This window comes from Heterodontus francisci, chromosome 13, assembly GCF_036365525.1.
Source record: "Heterodontus francisci isolate sHetFra1 chromosome 13, sHetFra1.hap1, whole genome shotgun sequence".
Taxonomy (NCBI): domain Eukaryota; kingdom Metazoa; phylum Chordata; class Chondrichthyes; order Heterodontiformes; family Heterodontidae; genus Heterodontus; species Heterodontus francisci.
The window spans coordinates 117,367,104-117,382,581 of NC_090383.1; the positions used below are offsets into that span (position 1 = coordinate 117,367,104).

The 15,478-nt window shown below is 42.5% G+C and overlaps 2 protein-coding genes across 8 annotated transcripts in view; one reads left to right on the forward strand and one right to left on the reverse strand.

The window, feature by feature from the left end:
* The window catches only part of aig1 (androgen-induced 1 (H. sapiens)), a 121,297-nt gene extending 118,142 nt beyond the window's left edge, over nt 1-3,155 (forward strand). Inside the window, exon 6 of the mRNA XM_068045569.1 lies at nt 1,928-3,155. Coding sequence (XP_067901670.1) covers nt 1,928-1,968 — 41 coding nt within the window. The 3' untranslated portion in view covers nt 1,969-3,155. The remainder of the gene's footprint in view (nt 1-1,927) is intronic.
* adat2 (adenosine deaminase tRNA specific 2) overlaps nt 1-15,478 on the reverse strand; it is a 130,393-nt gene that overhangs the window by 70,208 nt on the left and 44,707 nt on the right. For 4 of the 7 annotated variants that reach the window (XM_068045568.1, XM_068045561.1, XM_068045563.1 and 1 more), the window contains one exon: nt 12,116-12,319. The exons of 2 other annotated variants lie outside the window; for them this stretch is intronic. In XM_068045568.1, coding sequence (XP_067901669.1) covers nt 12,138-12,319 — 182 coding nt within the window. In that variant the 3' untranslated portion in view covers nt 12,116-12,137. Of the gene's footprint in view, nt 1-12,115; nt 12,320-15,478 lie in introns of those variants that run through there. One more of the 7 variants, XM_068045567.1, reaches the window with a different exon arrangement.

Below are 15,478 nucleotides of genomic sequence, written 5' to 3' on the forward strand. Positions count from 1 at the left end.
ATGATGGTCAGAGCCCTGGCAACTTCCTCCGTTGCGTCTTTTAACAACCTGGGATATATTTCATCCGGGCCTGGATATTTTATCCACGTTCAAAGATGTCAAACCCTTTAATACTTCTTCTCTTGTAATGTTTATCCAACTGAATATTTCACACTCTTCCACCTTAATTACGATGTCATCATCAGCCCCCTCTTTTGTGAAGACAACTGCAAAGTATTCATTAAGAAGTTTAACCACACCTTCTGCCTCCACACACAGGTTATCTTTCTGGTCCCTAATAGGCCCTGTTCTTTAAATAAAAGCAAAATACTGCGGATGCTGGAACTCTGAAATAAAAACAAGAAATGCTGGAACCACTCAGCAGGTCTGGCAGCATCTGTGGAAAGAGAAGCAGAGTTAACGTTTCGGGTCAGTGACCCTTCATCGGAACTGACAAATACTAGAAAAGTCACAGGTTATAAGCAAGTGAGGTGGGGGTGGGGCAAGAGATAACAAAGGAGGTCTAGATTGGACCAGGCCACATAGCTGACCAAAAGGTCACGGAGCAAAGGCAAACAATATGTTAATGGTGTGTTGAAAGACAAAGCATTAGTACAGATTAGCTGTTAATACTCTTTCCTTAGTTATCCCCTTGCTCTTTACGTACTTACAAAACATCTTTGGATTTTTCTTTATTTTACTTGCCTGTATTTTTGTCATGCCCTCTCTACGCTTTCCTAATTTCCCTTTTAATATGTCTCTCACATATCATCCTTTCTCACAGCTGTAATTGTTTGTTTAATCAATATTGCCAGCCCACCTCCTTTTTATCCCCCTTCTATCTGATCTGAAAACCATGTAACTAGGAACGTTAAGCTGCCATTCCTGCCTTCCCTGCCATGTTTCAGTAATAGCTACAAAAAACATAATTCCACGTCAATCTGTGCTCTCTGCTCATCTGCCCTCTTCACTATGCCCCTTGAATGTAGGTATATATCATTAAGCACAACTGGACTCCTTTTTTGTCTATTTTCCAAACTTTGCTCTGCCTTCCAAACTCTCTTGCTAATTTTCTACCTTCCATTTCCAGTTCTGTTTTTCTTGCTTCTGAATCTATGTTCAGCTTCCCATCCCCCTGCCTAGCTAGTTTAAACCCTGTCCAACAGCACTAGCAAACCTGTCTGGAAGGATATTGGTTCCAGCCCCGTTGAAGTACAACCCGTCCAGCCTGTACAGATCTCACCTTCCCCACAACCATCCCAAATCCCCAAGAATCTAAAGCCCTCCCTCCTATACCATCTCTCCAGCCATGTATACATCTGGTCTATCCTGCTATTTCTGCACTCAATAGCATGTCGCACCCATCTCCTATTATGTCAGTGTGAATTTTATGAATCCCATATTAACTATCCTTTCTGACTAAGGGCTAGATTGAAGGAATGAAAGTCTGCTCTCTTTAATGGCTTTGAAGTGTTTTAGATTGAAAGGTGTTTGGGTAGTTGTAACACAGATACTGCAGGATGCAAATTCAGAGTGTAAGACTGCCTATTAAATAGCAAGTTTCACTCAGAGTCAATCACAATGGTTTTAGGAAATAGGAATGTTGACTGTGAGGGCAAGTTCCTAAATTTAGCTGTGCTGCGATGCGGAGTTCACTTGTACAATGGAGCTGGGATGGACCCCACTCACCAACAGGGCCAATTTACTTTCTCAAGCCAGGGTGCAAGCGAAGGAGAAGAGCAGCACTAAATCCCATCTCTGTCAATACCCACAGCTGGGTCGGCTATGGCAGAAGCCCAGAGATGGATAGGACAGGTGGAGGACATGCAGGTGGTCTCCTGGCCATATTATAAGTACTACTGTGGTGTACAAGCAAACAAATAAATGAACGATAGAAATAGAAAAGCACTTCACTGAAACACTATTTGATCTGCTCTATTATTCTTAGATGTAGAAGAAAAGTTCAACACTAAGAACAAAATGGACTGACACAAGACAGAAGATATCACATCCAGAATCTACAGAATGAATACAGTTATTACACCACGTCAGAAAAAAGGAACAGATATTACCATGTCCAAATAGTGTTATGGAATCACAAGTCATTAACCTCATGAACCTCTGTCCAACCAACTTGGTTGGAGCTAAATCATCAGACTAATGAGATCATAGCATCAAAAAGGTCATTTGTTAATTTGTAATAAGCAACAATTCACTGTTGTCAACCTACAAAGGTTGAGCTTAAAGAGGTGTAAACTATAAGAGACAAGAGTGTAGACTTTCCATTTAGTGTTTTTTCAACACCAGCATTAACTCAGTTATTTTAAATGGATCGACACTGGCATTAAGTCAACAGCATCAGCAAAACCAGATTAAAATAGTCCTGTATTTTTGCACACTTCATCGCATTTGTATATTTCTAGCTCTCTTTCATGATGCTGCAATGATGTTGTATGTCTGAAAATCTTCTTAGCAGTACGTTTCTGGACATATTGGCACTTTGTTATAATATATGCAAGGTACAGTAGCCCTCTATTTTCTCGAGACAACTTTTACACTTTCAACATTAGACCTGCTTTCTTTTTTAAGTTAATTTTAAAATTCGCGTCTTTGTTTTCAAATCCCTGCTTGGCCTCGCCCCCTCCCTATCTCTGTAATCTTCTCCAGCCTGACAACCCTCTGAGATATCTGCGTTCCTCCAATTCTGGCCTCTTGACCATCCCTGATTTTAATCACTACACCATTGCTTGGGCCCTAAAGCTCTGGAATTCCATCCCTCAACCTCTCTGTTTTTCTCTCTCCTCCTTTAAGATGCTCCTTGAAACCTACCCTTTAACCAAGCTTTTGTTCATTTGTCCTAATGTGGTGGCTTGGTGTCAAATTTTGTTTGATAATCGCTCCTGTGAAGCACCTTTTACTATGTTAAAGGTGTTTTATAAATACAAGTTTTTGATGTTGCTTTCTCTAGTACCCACATTGTTAGTCTTCTGTACCTTCCTTTTGGGATGAAGCATCACTATTTTATTTCAAGGAAGCTAAGTACAATGCAGCACAATGTGTTAGAGATCCAGAATGTTGTGCCAATACATCATGGTCATGGGCTCCTGATTCCCCACATGACTCAATCCCAAGCTAGCAATGCTTTGGCTCTGGGAAGTAAGGGAATCTGCCCGCTCTTGTGGCTCAGATATGGGCCATGCTACGGAGCACAGGAGAAATACAAGTTCAATGAAACAAAAAGAAAGTAACTATAGTTAGTAACCACATATAACATACCTAAGCAAGTGCCTCTTCACAGCCCATTGGCCAGAGTGGGACAAGGAAGGCCCCATTAAGCCAAGACTGGGAACTTAACTCATGCCTCTGAACAACCCCACACCACCATTGCATCAGGGTACTGCCTTAATTTTATTTTTTTAAACCCCATTGTAATTTTATAGAGCTTCCGCATTGGGCGCAGTTGGTAATTATGGCGCAAATTGCTCCCAAAATTGTGCCCACTTCAAAAAGTGCTCCCCCCCACCCTGAGTTTCCACTGAAACTCATTTGCATATCGCCAAACGCTGAATCTGCCATAAACCAGTACAATTGGGCAGAGTTTAAAAATGTAAATTTTAGAAAAAAAAAATTGCTTTAAAAATATTCCTTGATATAGTTAAAAGTGGTAACTTGATGCCGTTTGATTAATATAGCTGGAAATGGATTCATCCCAAAAAGAAGCATTTTAAATCACAGTGCCAACCACTTGGGAGTAACCCAGTTTTAAATTACTTTAAAAAAATATACCAAACCATTTGCAGTAGTCAGTTCCTTAGTAATTTTTTTAAAAAAACCTTTTAAAACATACCTATTAGTGTCTTTCCAGCCAAAATGTCCTGCTTAATTTTTAGAGCCCACTCAAGGGCCTGCAAACGAGATCAATTAGCAGAAAATCACTACAGTTCAAGACTGTGGAAACTAGAGTTACGCTGAACGTATTTTGTGTTTAAAACTTGATAATTGTTTGTGCTGGTTATGCTGATTTCAGGCGAATTGCATGAGAAAAAAGCAGAGCAATTGAGTGGAAACCCCAAGTCCAGTATTTTACAGATTACCCGGTCATTCATCTCATTGTTATTTGGGGGAGCTTGCTGTTTGCAATTGGGCTTGTACATTTCCTACAATACAATGGTGACTACACTTCAAGTACTTCATTGGCTGTGAAGCTATTTGAGATGACCTGAAGTCTTGATATATATAAATGCAAGTCTTTCTCTTTTCTATCATTAGGGACTATTCAACTGATTTATACTAGTTACTTCAAGGTTTTCCTTGTAATTTATTCCCCCATCACCTTTTATATGGAAAAAGTTCTGTTGGACCTTCTCCCATCTTTTATTTACTGCCTTAATTTTAATTCCTGTCTCCTGAACTCTTACCTATAGGGAATAATTTGACTCAAAAACCATTTTACCAACCCCTCTTCTAATCTTGAAAACATCATTCATTGTTGTCTCAAAAGATCACGCAGTACCTTGTCTATATTATTGAATCGCAAGGGAGTGACAAACTGTGTGTGTGTGTGCACGATTTGCTAATTTCTTTCAGACTTGCAAGTGACATGTACTTGTAACCTCCCCCTCTCATGCCATTTATTGTTCTGAGTATTATCAAGGAATCTTACAACACAGGAGGAGGCGATCTGTGCATTCGAAAGAGCTATCCAATTAGTCCCACTCCCTCTGCTCATTCCCAATAGCTTTGCAAATGTTTCCTTTTCAGCTACTTGCAGTAGTTGTGGCGAATAGCATAGATGCCTTGAAGGGGGAAGCTAGATAAGTACATGAAGGGTAAATGAATAGATGGAAATATTGAAAGGATTAGATGAAGTAGGGTGGGAGGAAACTCATGTGAAGTATAAATACCAACCACTGGGCCGATTGGCTTGATTCTGTGCTGCAAATTCTACCTAAGCATATATCCATATATCAATTAAGTTGTTGAGTCAGGTGAGGGTGGGACTAATGTTGCAAGCAGCTCTGTTCAGTTGGAATGTCTTTTTTCTGAAGAATTAGCAATGGGCTTGCTATCTGCAAATGATTTGTGATGGCTCCATGCTGTTTGTGATTTTGACAATTATGGTACATTGGATTTCAAGGCTTTCTCCCCTCCAAGCTGCCATATCATAGAATAGGTTCAATTGAAGCATTCAAAAGGGAATTAGACAGTTATGTGAAAATGAAGAACGTGCAGGGTTACGGGGAGAAGGCAGGGGGAATGGAACTGAGGGAGTTGCTTTCAGAGAGCCAGTGCGGGCATGATGGGCCGAATGGCCTCCTTCTGCACTGTAACGATTCTGTGATTCTGAGAAAGGTTACAGTATAGAAGGCGGCCATTTGGCCTGCAGTGCCCACGTCAGCTCCTGGCAGAGCAACTCACCTAGTCCCACTCCCTTGCCTTTTCCCTGTAGCCCTGCAAATGTTTTCTCTTCAGATAATTATCCAATTCTCTTTTGAAGGCCTCGATTGAATCTGTCTCCACCACACTCTCAGGCAGTCCATTCCAGATCCTAACCACGTGCTGGTAAAAAGGTTTTCCTCATGTTGGCGTTGCATCTTTTGTCAATCAGCTTAAGTCGATGTCCTCTGGTTCTTGACCCTACCACCAATGGGGACAGTTTCTCCCTATCTACTCTGTCCAGACCCCTCATGATTTTGAACACCTCTATCAAATCAGCTCTTAATCTTCTTTTCCCCAAGGGAAACAGTCCCAGCTTCTCCAATCTATCCAAATATCTGACGTTCCTCACTCCTGGATGTTTGAGCAAGTGTTAGCTGCAGAAAGGCTCTGCCTGGAAATCCAGTAGAAACTCATTGGCTCCTCTACACGATCACCAAGAGGCTAACAATGTTGGGAGACCTCTGTTGCCAGTTACAGTTGGAACAAATCATGTCTGCCATGTTATATACAGAAGTATTTTTTGAAAGGCATTCTGATGAATTTTGGGATAATAGCTCTGGCTGGGAAGTACATGTGGGATTCATTTGAAAAATAAAAGGCTTAGTGTATCTGTCTATGTTAAAGCATTATTTGTATAAAAAGAAAATTAAAAGTGACTCCATTATCCAATGTTTACTTCCTGTTTGCTGAAAGGTCACTCAGATGTAACTTTAAGCAGTAAACTGATCTGCAGACCTGACTAAATCAGATGCATTATTTTATAATGCTGGGGGAAGGTTTGTCCTCTGAGGTCCGTGTATGTGGATGTCAGATGAGTGCAACATCAGCTTTGTTGCCCCTAATGGGACAAGTAGCCCACAAATGCAGTGATCACTTGGCAATAGGGTTGCCAACACTCCAGGGCTCTCCAGCAATTTAAAGGCTATCATGCAGACCCCCCCAACTGCCAAGAATGAGGCATATTAATTTTGTCATATAAACATTGATTTTAAACTGTTGCTGGAGCGAGGAAATGACTTGTTAAACAGATCAGCTGTGGCTGGAAAAAAGCATTTGCATACTAACAGACAGTGCTTGGCGGGACAAAGGGGTTATTACCTGTTCCAATTTAACCCATAATGGACTTTGAATACTAGGTATTGTGTGTAAGAAGAGACATTCCAGAGCTGGCTAAGACAAGAGAATCCACAAACAGAAGTGGTCAGACCAGCTAGTCACATAACCTGCTTGGCAACCTGGGCTTTTTTCTGAATTGTACGAAGAATTTGAACTGGAAAAGAATGTTTGCTCCTGGAGTGAAAAGACCTCTCCTGTCTGCTCCCACGTCTTTCTCACAAGTCTCTGGACCCACTGAGGACACATGAACCTCAAGAGACAAAAGTCTCCTACATCAAACAAGGTTTAAGAATACTGGGCCCCAACGAAAAGCAAGACCTACCTACAATCAAGGACTTTACAGCGAGCTCAAAGAACAGTAACCAAAACCATCTTCAGATATTGCCTCAAACTTTTCCACTTTATTTATTCTGCTCTTTTCTGTCTCTATCTGCATGTGCGAATTACGCATGCATGCTAACGTGAGCGGTTCGTGTAACCATAGGCGTTAACCAAATTAGAGTTTAAGTTAAATAAAGTTCAACCTTTTTTCTTTAAACCTAAGAAAACCTGTTTGGCTAGTTTCTTTGCCTTATAGTTGCATGTTTCAAGCCTGTGTCCGCAGTAGCTTGCTTTACGGCAGCGAGGTATGTCAGCCAAGAGCGATGTCTCAACTCATTCCATCTTCACTGCCTCCGGAGAATCCTTGGCATCAGGTGGCAGGACCATATCTCCAACGCAGAAGTCCTTGAGGTGGCCAACATCCCCAGCATATACACCCTACAGAGCCAGCGGCGCTTGAGATGGCTTGGCCATGTGAGCCGCATGGAAGATGGCAGGATCCCCAAGGATGCACTGTACAGCGAGCTCGTCACTGGTATCAGACTCACCGGCCGTCCGTGTCTCCACTTTAAAGACGTCTGCAAACGCTACATGAAGTTCTGTGACATTGACCACAAGTCGTGGGAGTCAGTTGCCAGTGATCGCCAGAGCTGGCGGACAGTCATAAAGGCGTGGCTAAAGAATGGTGAATCGAAGAGACTTAGCAGTTGGCAGGAAAAAAGACAGAAGCGCAAGGAGAGAGCCAACTGTGTAACAGCCCCGACAACCAATTTTATCTGCAGCACCTGTGGAAGAGTCTGTCACTCTAGAATTGGCCTTTATAGCCACTCCAGGTGCTGCTTCACAAACCACTGACCACCTCTAGGCGCTTACCTATTGTCTCTCGAGACAAGGAGGCCAAAGATAGGAAGAGAAAAGTGAACAAGGATTCACTAAGGGGGAGCTAAAAAAAAATCGGTGTGTTTAAAATTAAACCCTGTTACGGTAAGATCAGGTGAAGGCTGAGAGGGAACCTAAACCCCTTTCTCACCTGGTCGTAATAAGACTAATCTCCAAGGATACTGCAGTGAGCAACACTGGGAAAAAAATCATAGGGTCATAAAAAATATTGCATTTATAAAAAATGTTTTTTGCACAACTTCTATTAGTACCAACTTAATAGAATTCTTTGAGGAAGTGACAAAGTTGATTGATGAGGGAAGGGCTGTCGATGTCATATACATGGACTTCAGTAAGGCGTTTGATAAGGTTCCCCATGGCAGGCTGATGGAGAAAGTGAAGGCGCATGGGGTCCAAGGTGTACTAGCTAGATGGATAAAGAACTGGCTGGGCAACAGGAGACAGAGAGTAGCAGTGGAAGGGAGTTTCTCAAAATGGAGACGTGTGACCAGTGGTGTTCCACAGGGATCCGTGCTGGGACCACTGTTGTTTGTGATATACATTAATGATTTGGAGGAAAGTATAGGTGGACTGATTAGCAAGTTTGCAGACGACACTAAGATTGGTGGAGTCGCAGATAGTGAAGGGGACTGTCAGAGAATACAGCAGAATATAGATAGATTGGAGAGTTGGGCAGAGAAATGGCAGATGGAGTTCAATCAGGGCAAATGCGAGGTGATGCAATTTGGAAGATCCAATTCAAGAGTGAACTATACAGTAAATGGAAAAGTCCTGGGGAAAATTGATGTCCAGAGAGATTTGGGTGTTCAGGTCCATTGTTCCCTGAAGGTGGCAACGCAGGTAAATAGAGTGGTCAAGAAGGCATACGGCATGCTTTCCTTCATCGGACGGGGTATTGAGTACAAGAGTTGGCAGGTCATGTTACAGTTGTATAGGACTTTGGTTCGGCCACATTTGGAATACTGCGTGCAGTTCTGGTCGCCACATTACCAAAAGGATGTGGATGCTTTGGAGAGGATGCAGAGGAGGTTCACCAGGATGTTGCCTGGTATGGAGGGCGCTAGCTATGAAGAGAGGTTGAGTAGATTAGGATTATTTTCATTAGAAAGACGGAGGTTGAGGGGGGACCTGATTGAGGTGTACAAAATCATAAGAGGTATAGACAGGGTGGATAGCAAGAGGCTTTTTCCCAGAGTGGGGGATTCAATTACTAGAGGACACGAGTTCAAAGTGAAAGGGGAAATGTTTAGGGGGGATATGCGTGGAAAGTTCTTTATGCAGAGGGTGGTGGGTGCCTGGAACGCGTTGCCAGCGGAGGTGGTAGATGCGGGCACGATGGCGTCTTTTAAGATGTATCTAGACAGATACATGAATGGGCAGGAAGAAAAGAGATACAGACCCTTAGAAAATAGGCGACATGTTTAGATAGAGGATCTGGATCGGCGCAGGCTTGGAGGGCCGAAGGGTTGTTCCTGTGCTGTAATTTTCTTTGTTCTTTAATTGTACCAGAGGAATTAGTGTTTGACGGAGAGTCAAGAATCATCCAGTCCCATAATGAAGAGACTGTTTGCATGCTGATTGGAATGACGGACATGTTGAGTGACCAATCGCAAGAGTGGGTGAGGTGATGTGAGGCAGTTGGAGGGGGGAGACCAGGTGATGAAAGCTCCAGGAAGATGTTCAAACAGGTTTGGCAACCCTAGCTTAGATAATGGCTCCAGAATGTTTGTCCTTGCTTGAATAACCCAAACAGGAGCTGGTGTCTCACGGTAGCAGAGCAAAACACTGGAAAAAAAGGTCCAATTGTAGGGGGGAGCCCTGGAAGGATAAGCTCAAGGCACTTCTTTATTCAGCAAGAAAGCAAGATACTATGGATGCTTGAAATCTAAAGCAAAAGCAGCAAAGTGCTGGAAACACTCAGCTAGTCAGGCAGCATCTGTGGAGGGAGAAACAAGTGTTAAGGTTTCAGCTCTGGACTCTTCATCAGAACTCCACTTGAATCTGCCTTAGGTTTTACAGTATTCTATAATATGTACAAATGTTTTTGGCTGAGGCTTCAGGGTATAGGGGGAGCATGAAGAAAAGTTGATTATGACTGTTTTTGCAGTTCATTTCTTTTTGGCACTCATCTAGACGAGGGAAATCAGTGACGGAAAATGTGGCTGTTGTCAGCTATTTGTACCCAGCGTTAGCATTGAGTGGTCCACGCCACAAGTACACTTGTGAGACTGAAGTGTTATCTACTGCTATCAAAGACCTCTGAATTGGGTACAGCATGAATTCAATGCAGAGCAAAGTTTTCTCTACCTTGCAGCAACCTTGGAAAGACATTCGCTACACTTTCCACTTCCCAGCCGCCCTGTGGATTCCCCAGCTGTAATTACTGGTGAGTTGTGGGCAGTTTTTCCGCTGCAGAGCTTTATCTACTGGCAATTAGGGGTGAGACTGCCTCAGGCTCGTTACATTTGGCAGGGAGAGGTCAATTTCATGCCATTGGTTTAATACTGGATGTGAATCCAGATCCCGGTGGAGAGGGGAAAGTGTTTTGATTTATGCACTGCCCAGGCCCCCAGGGGGTTTAAAATTACAGACAAAATTCTCTTTTGTAATTAAAGGGGAGGGGAGGAGATCAGCCACAAACCAAGCTAGTGGAAACTAGTGCTCCTTCCAAGTCTTAACTTATTTTTAAGGATTAAAATGCCATGATATTAGCCACAGGGTCATTCTAAAATTCTTAACTTCCACTGTTTTGACAGAACTTTGAAACATGTTTAGCAGCTGTTGCCCAAAGTCTTACCCTGATAACTCAACTGGTAAATACATGACTAGTGTGAAGGTGAGTAATACAGAGCAGGCAGGTCCCAGGTTCTGGCCCTCATCCCTGTTGAGTGGTGATAGGGGGCAGCTGTAACTAGCTTCTGCATCCTCGAGTTAGGGAGTGGGAGTGGGTGCTGGCATGTCTCCTACTGGAAAGGATGAGGAGGAGAATGGAAAGCACTGGGCTCCATTATAATGCCATACACAGTTGAATAGGGAGGGAAAGGGAAAAAAAGATAGCCCCTCTGCCAGCGCAGCACTCCTGAATTACAGCACATAAGTGTCTACATCGATAATATACTTAAGTCTCTGGAATGAGCTTGAACCCACAATCTTCTGACTCAAAGCTAACAGTGATACCAGCGAACATAAGAAATAGGGGGAGTAGGCCATTTGGCCCTTCGAGCCTGCTCCGCCATTCAATAAGATCGTGGCTGATCTACTTCAACTCCACATTCTTGCAGTATCTCCATTTCCCCTATTCCCTTAGTACCCAAAAATCTATCGACCTCTGTCTTAAATATACCCAATGCCCAAGCATCCACAGCTCTCTGGAGTAGAGAACTCCAAAGATTCACAACATTTTGAGTGAAGAAATTTCTCCTAATCTCAGTTCTAAATGGCCGACCCTTTACACTTCTTTGCAGGTCTGTTTACAGGAAGTTCCTACACCGTATTTGCTGGCACTTGCTAATTCAACGGAAAAAGTAGTCTCAAGTATGAAGTTGGGAACACAGTGGTGATGAGTTTGACCTTGCCCTCACCCAATGTCTGCACACATACACTTTCCACCAGCCACTGGTCAAGAACAGGATTATTTTTCCCTCCCTTAGCTCAAGGGATTTTGAGGCCCAACTGCAGTCACACTCTGGCTTCTCTGCCTCGAGTTGGATGCCTCTACTCATCACAGAGCAGGGTTGAGCCCAGGAGTTTCAAGGGCTGTATCTCAAGGCCACAGCATGTGCAGTGTTAACCATGGATGGGGAGGGGGGGGTTCTTTTCTAGTGCATTGTTCCTGAAGAGTTTCAAGCATATGATCTTCCTATCCTAAAAAGTAAATTACTTCTAAAAGTTCATAAAAATACAGCCCATGTCTCAGGAATATCGGAGGATGAATCTAGTCTTCGATGGCAGCTCGTTTTAAACTTTTCCCTAGTTTCTTTCTCATGGCTTCTTTATCACCTGTTTTACACTACCTGCTAAGACCAATCATGTCTACTTCATCAGCAGTGAACTGAGAAAAATTTACCCCTATTTGTTGGTAAAATGTATCGAACTAAGACAGTTTTCACAGCAGTTGACGGCATATCTAATACAAACTTAATAAAATGCGGAGGCTTGACAGGAATAGCCTGCAGCTCAAAGCACTAAGAATTTCCTGGAAGTGGAGAAATCCCCATCCATCACCATGGGATACTGTTCACATGATTTGTTCTCAAGACGTGGGCAGCAGGGGCAAGGCAGCATTTGCTGTTTGTCCCTCACTGCTCTGTGCTCAGCTGTGCTATGCCTCCTTGAAGGTCATGATCAATGGTCCCATGATAGAGCTAAGCAGGAAGTTTTTTTTAATACAATTGGAGAACAACAGGTTTGAAAAACAAGCAATGCAGCACAGCAAATCGGGAATGAGATGCTCTTGATGTGTGTGCTTTGGCCACTTTGTCTCTTTCATGAGATGGTCTGCTGCCTTCTAGTTCGATGAGCTTGCCTCTTGCAATTAAAGGGCTGGCTGGTTTCATCTTTAGGGCTGAAATGAAAGAACAATACTGAACCGAATAATCTGTTGCTAGTGATTTGGGGCTAACAAAAGTGGAGGTTGATGGCAGGTGGCTTAGTTGGTAGCACTCTTACCTCTATTAGTTTGCATTCCATAGCTGGGCTTGGGCTCACTCAAATGCCGCAGAGTTGGAGGTGCTGAGGCTCCAACTGCCCATTTCAGCGACTGCTAAATATCACATGGCATAACATATTTAAAGTAGAAATGTCCTGACCTAAATTTCTCCCTCAACTAATATTACTAAATTCAAAATCACCATCACTGTTCAATGTTGTCGCAGAACATAACAGCCACTGAATTCCAAAAGTAATTCATTATTTTATTCTTTTGATTTGATCATTTTGCCTCTGCACCACAGAAGGCTGAAGCTCCTAATGAAGTGGCAGCAACTCGCCAATGCTTAGTCATTCTTCAGCTATGAGGCTAGATAGACAGTGAGTACTGTCAACCTATTCAACTGTGGTGAGGATCAGGCTCTTGCACAGGGCTCTCATAGCCAAATCCCGTTCTCACCTGATCTTAATGTGCACATACTTGACAGTGAGTCACTAGAAATCAATCAGGAGTGAGAACCTTGGACAATTTCCCTCTCCAGGCCATAAGAACCATAAGAAATAGGAGCAGGAGTAAGCCATTCAGCCCTTTGAGCCTGCTCGCAATTCAACAAGATCATGGTTGGTCTTCTGCCTCAACTACACCTGCCCATACTATCCTCATATCCCTTAATTCCATTAATACCCAAAAATTTATCAACCTCTGTCTTGAATATACTCAACAACTGACTATCATCAGCTCTCTGGGGTAGAGAATTCCAAAGAGTAAAGAAATTTCTCCTCATCTCAGTCCTTATTTTGAGCCTGTGATCCCGTCTTCTAGATTCCCCAGTGAGGGGAAACATTTTCTCAGCATTTACCTGCCAAGCCCCTTAGCAATTTTATATTTTTCAACTACTGAGGCTAACTGAGATTGGTCAGGGTTGACCCCTGGGATTTTCTTGCTCTATTTGGCCGAATGTTGCGCCATGCAAATACATTACCAATGTTACAATCATGGGGCACTAACTGAACAGTTGCAAAGAGCTAATTCTGTTTCAAAACCGAGCTGTTTTTAAACATGCGAATAAACATCTTTTTCAGAAGGATCCCAGTGCACTGGGGCCCATGGTGGATTTGTGGCTTGCAAGGGTAAATATTAGTGACAATGCAAGCCCCTTTTAAGAGTTGCTGTTCTGCAATTTTACCTAATGCATTCGTCCAACAATCAAATATGTTTTGTATTGCAAGAGAAGATAACGAGTCTCTGTAGAACAAACATGGCAAACATCCCAGGCAACCAATTCAGTGGAAAAATAAAAAGCTTTGTCTTACTTAAATTGTGCTCAGTGGAGTTTTTTTGCGCAAGATTACATCTTTTATGGCACCGAGCTGTTACTTCTTTGGTTTGCATCATGTATTTGTGAATGGGATCCAAGGCTACAGTCACTTTCAATTTTTAAAAAATTTCTTAAGCTAGTATCACATCCTGAGGTGGGTTGGGTGGGGGTGGGGGGGGGGGGGGGGGGTGCGGTTCTGACCCTGTTGCGCAGAGCTGCTTTTTTTTTGCGTCTGAGAACTGGCTCGTCAAATCGAACTTTGGCAGATATCGCAATCAGATGGAAAACAGGATGAAAAAGATGGTCTCAAACCCCAAAACACCGGGGTTTTTTTTTTAAGCTCAACCTGAGCCCACCTACCCACATTCTCACCTATTGGTCAATATTTAACCAACATCACTAAAAATAGATTACAAAAACAGAAAATGCTGGGAATACTCAGGTCAGGCAGCATCTATGGATAGAGAAACAAGAGTTAACATTTCAGGTTTATGACTGTTCCTCAGAAGTGGGAAGAGTTAGAAATGCAATTGATTTTAAGCAACTGAAAGGGGAGATGGTGGAAAAAGAACAAAAAGGAAGGTCTGGGATAGTGTGGAAAAAGGAGAGATTGAGCGGAGCCGTCTTACCACAATGCCATTTTCCAAACTCTTCTCCCTTCACGTGATCATGAAATTGCTCTTTTAAATGATATGGAAGTGTGGAATTTTAATTTCAGTTCTTTTCAAATATGTGCCTGCACTAATCATGTAAAAGTACTCAATAATTTAGAGATAGAAAGTGTAGTCAAAAGCAAATAACTACCATTATTATATTTTTCCACCAATGCATCTTACACTTATGGCAGTTCACCATATGCCAATTCATACCACTTGAGTAAGAAAAAAAATCACATCTAAATAGGCCATATTCAAGTCACTTCAATGCAGTTAAAAAGTGCCTTACATTTGTCAATCTCTGCTTCCTCCTCAGGTTGCAGTAGGGCAGCACATGGTCAGAACTGCAGACAACCCAGTCTACTTCACTGCTCTTTCACCACTGACAATTAGTATCTAGCCGTGGGTTCACAATGCAACTGCTGAAACCAGACAGGATAACACCAGTCAGTCTGCAAAATGGGAGTTTTGTACTTTGGCAGGAGTTGCTGATTGCTGCTATGCATAGAATCGTTTTTAAGTCTGTTCCGTTGTCATTCAAAACAAGCCTTTAATGAATCCTAAAAGAAGTTCAACATAGAATTTTACAGCACAAAAGGAGGCCATTTGGCCTATCCTCTTCCAAAGAGCTATCCAATTAGTCCCACTCTCCCCTACTCTTTTTCCTTAGCCCTGCAAAATTTTCCTGAACACAATTAACAAGCCACAGTCTCTGATTGCAGATGTGCGATATCATGCTCGAGTCCCACTGTTAAAATTGTTACTTTTCATTGTCAGTGGTATTTATGAGGAGAGTTAACACAGCAACAGTATAATCTGACGGTTTGAGTCTAGACAGGTATTGTATTCAATTCACAGATTGAAGTACCTTTGTTGAAATAACCTTGAACTCCTATTTTTATACTGAGTCAAATATGTCACTGAGTCATTTTCACAGCACATAACAAGTAATGTTCTCATCAAATAAACACTTGCTGCTTTCAACCTTTTGTTCCTTCTTGTGTTCATTGAGATAAGAGACCGTATTGTTGAGGAATTAAACATGCACCCTACTTTCCTTACACCCGCTGTTAACATCGTTCCCTGGTCAACTGCTGTAAA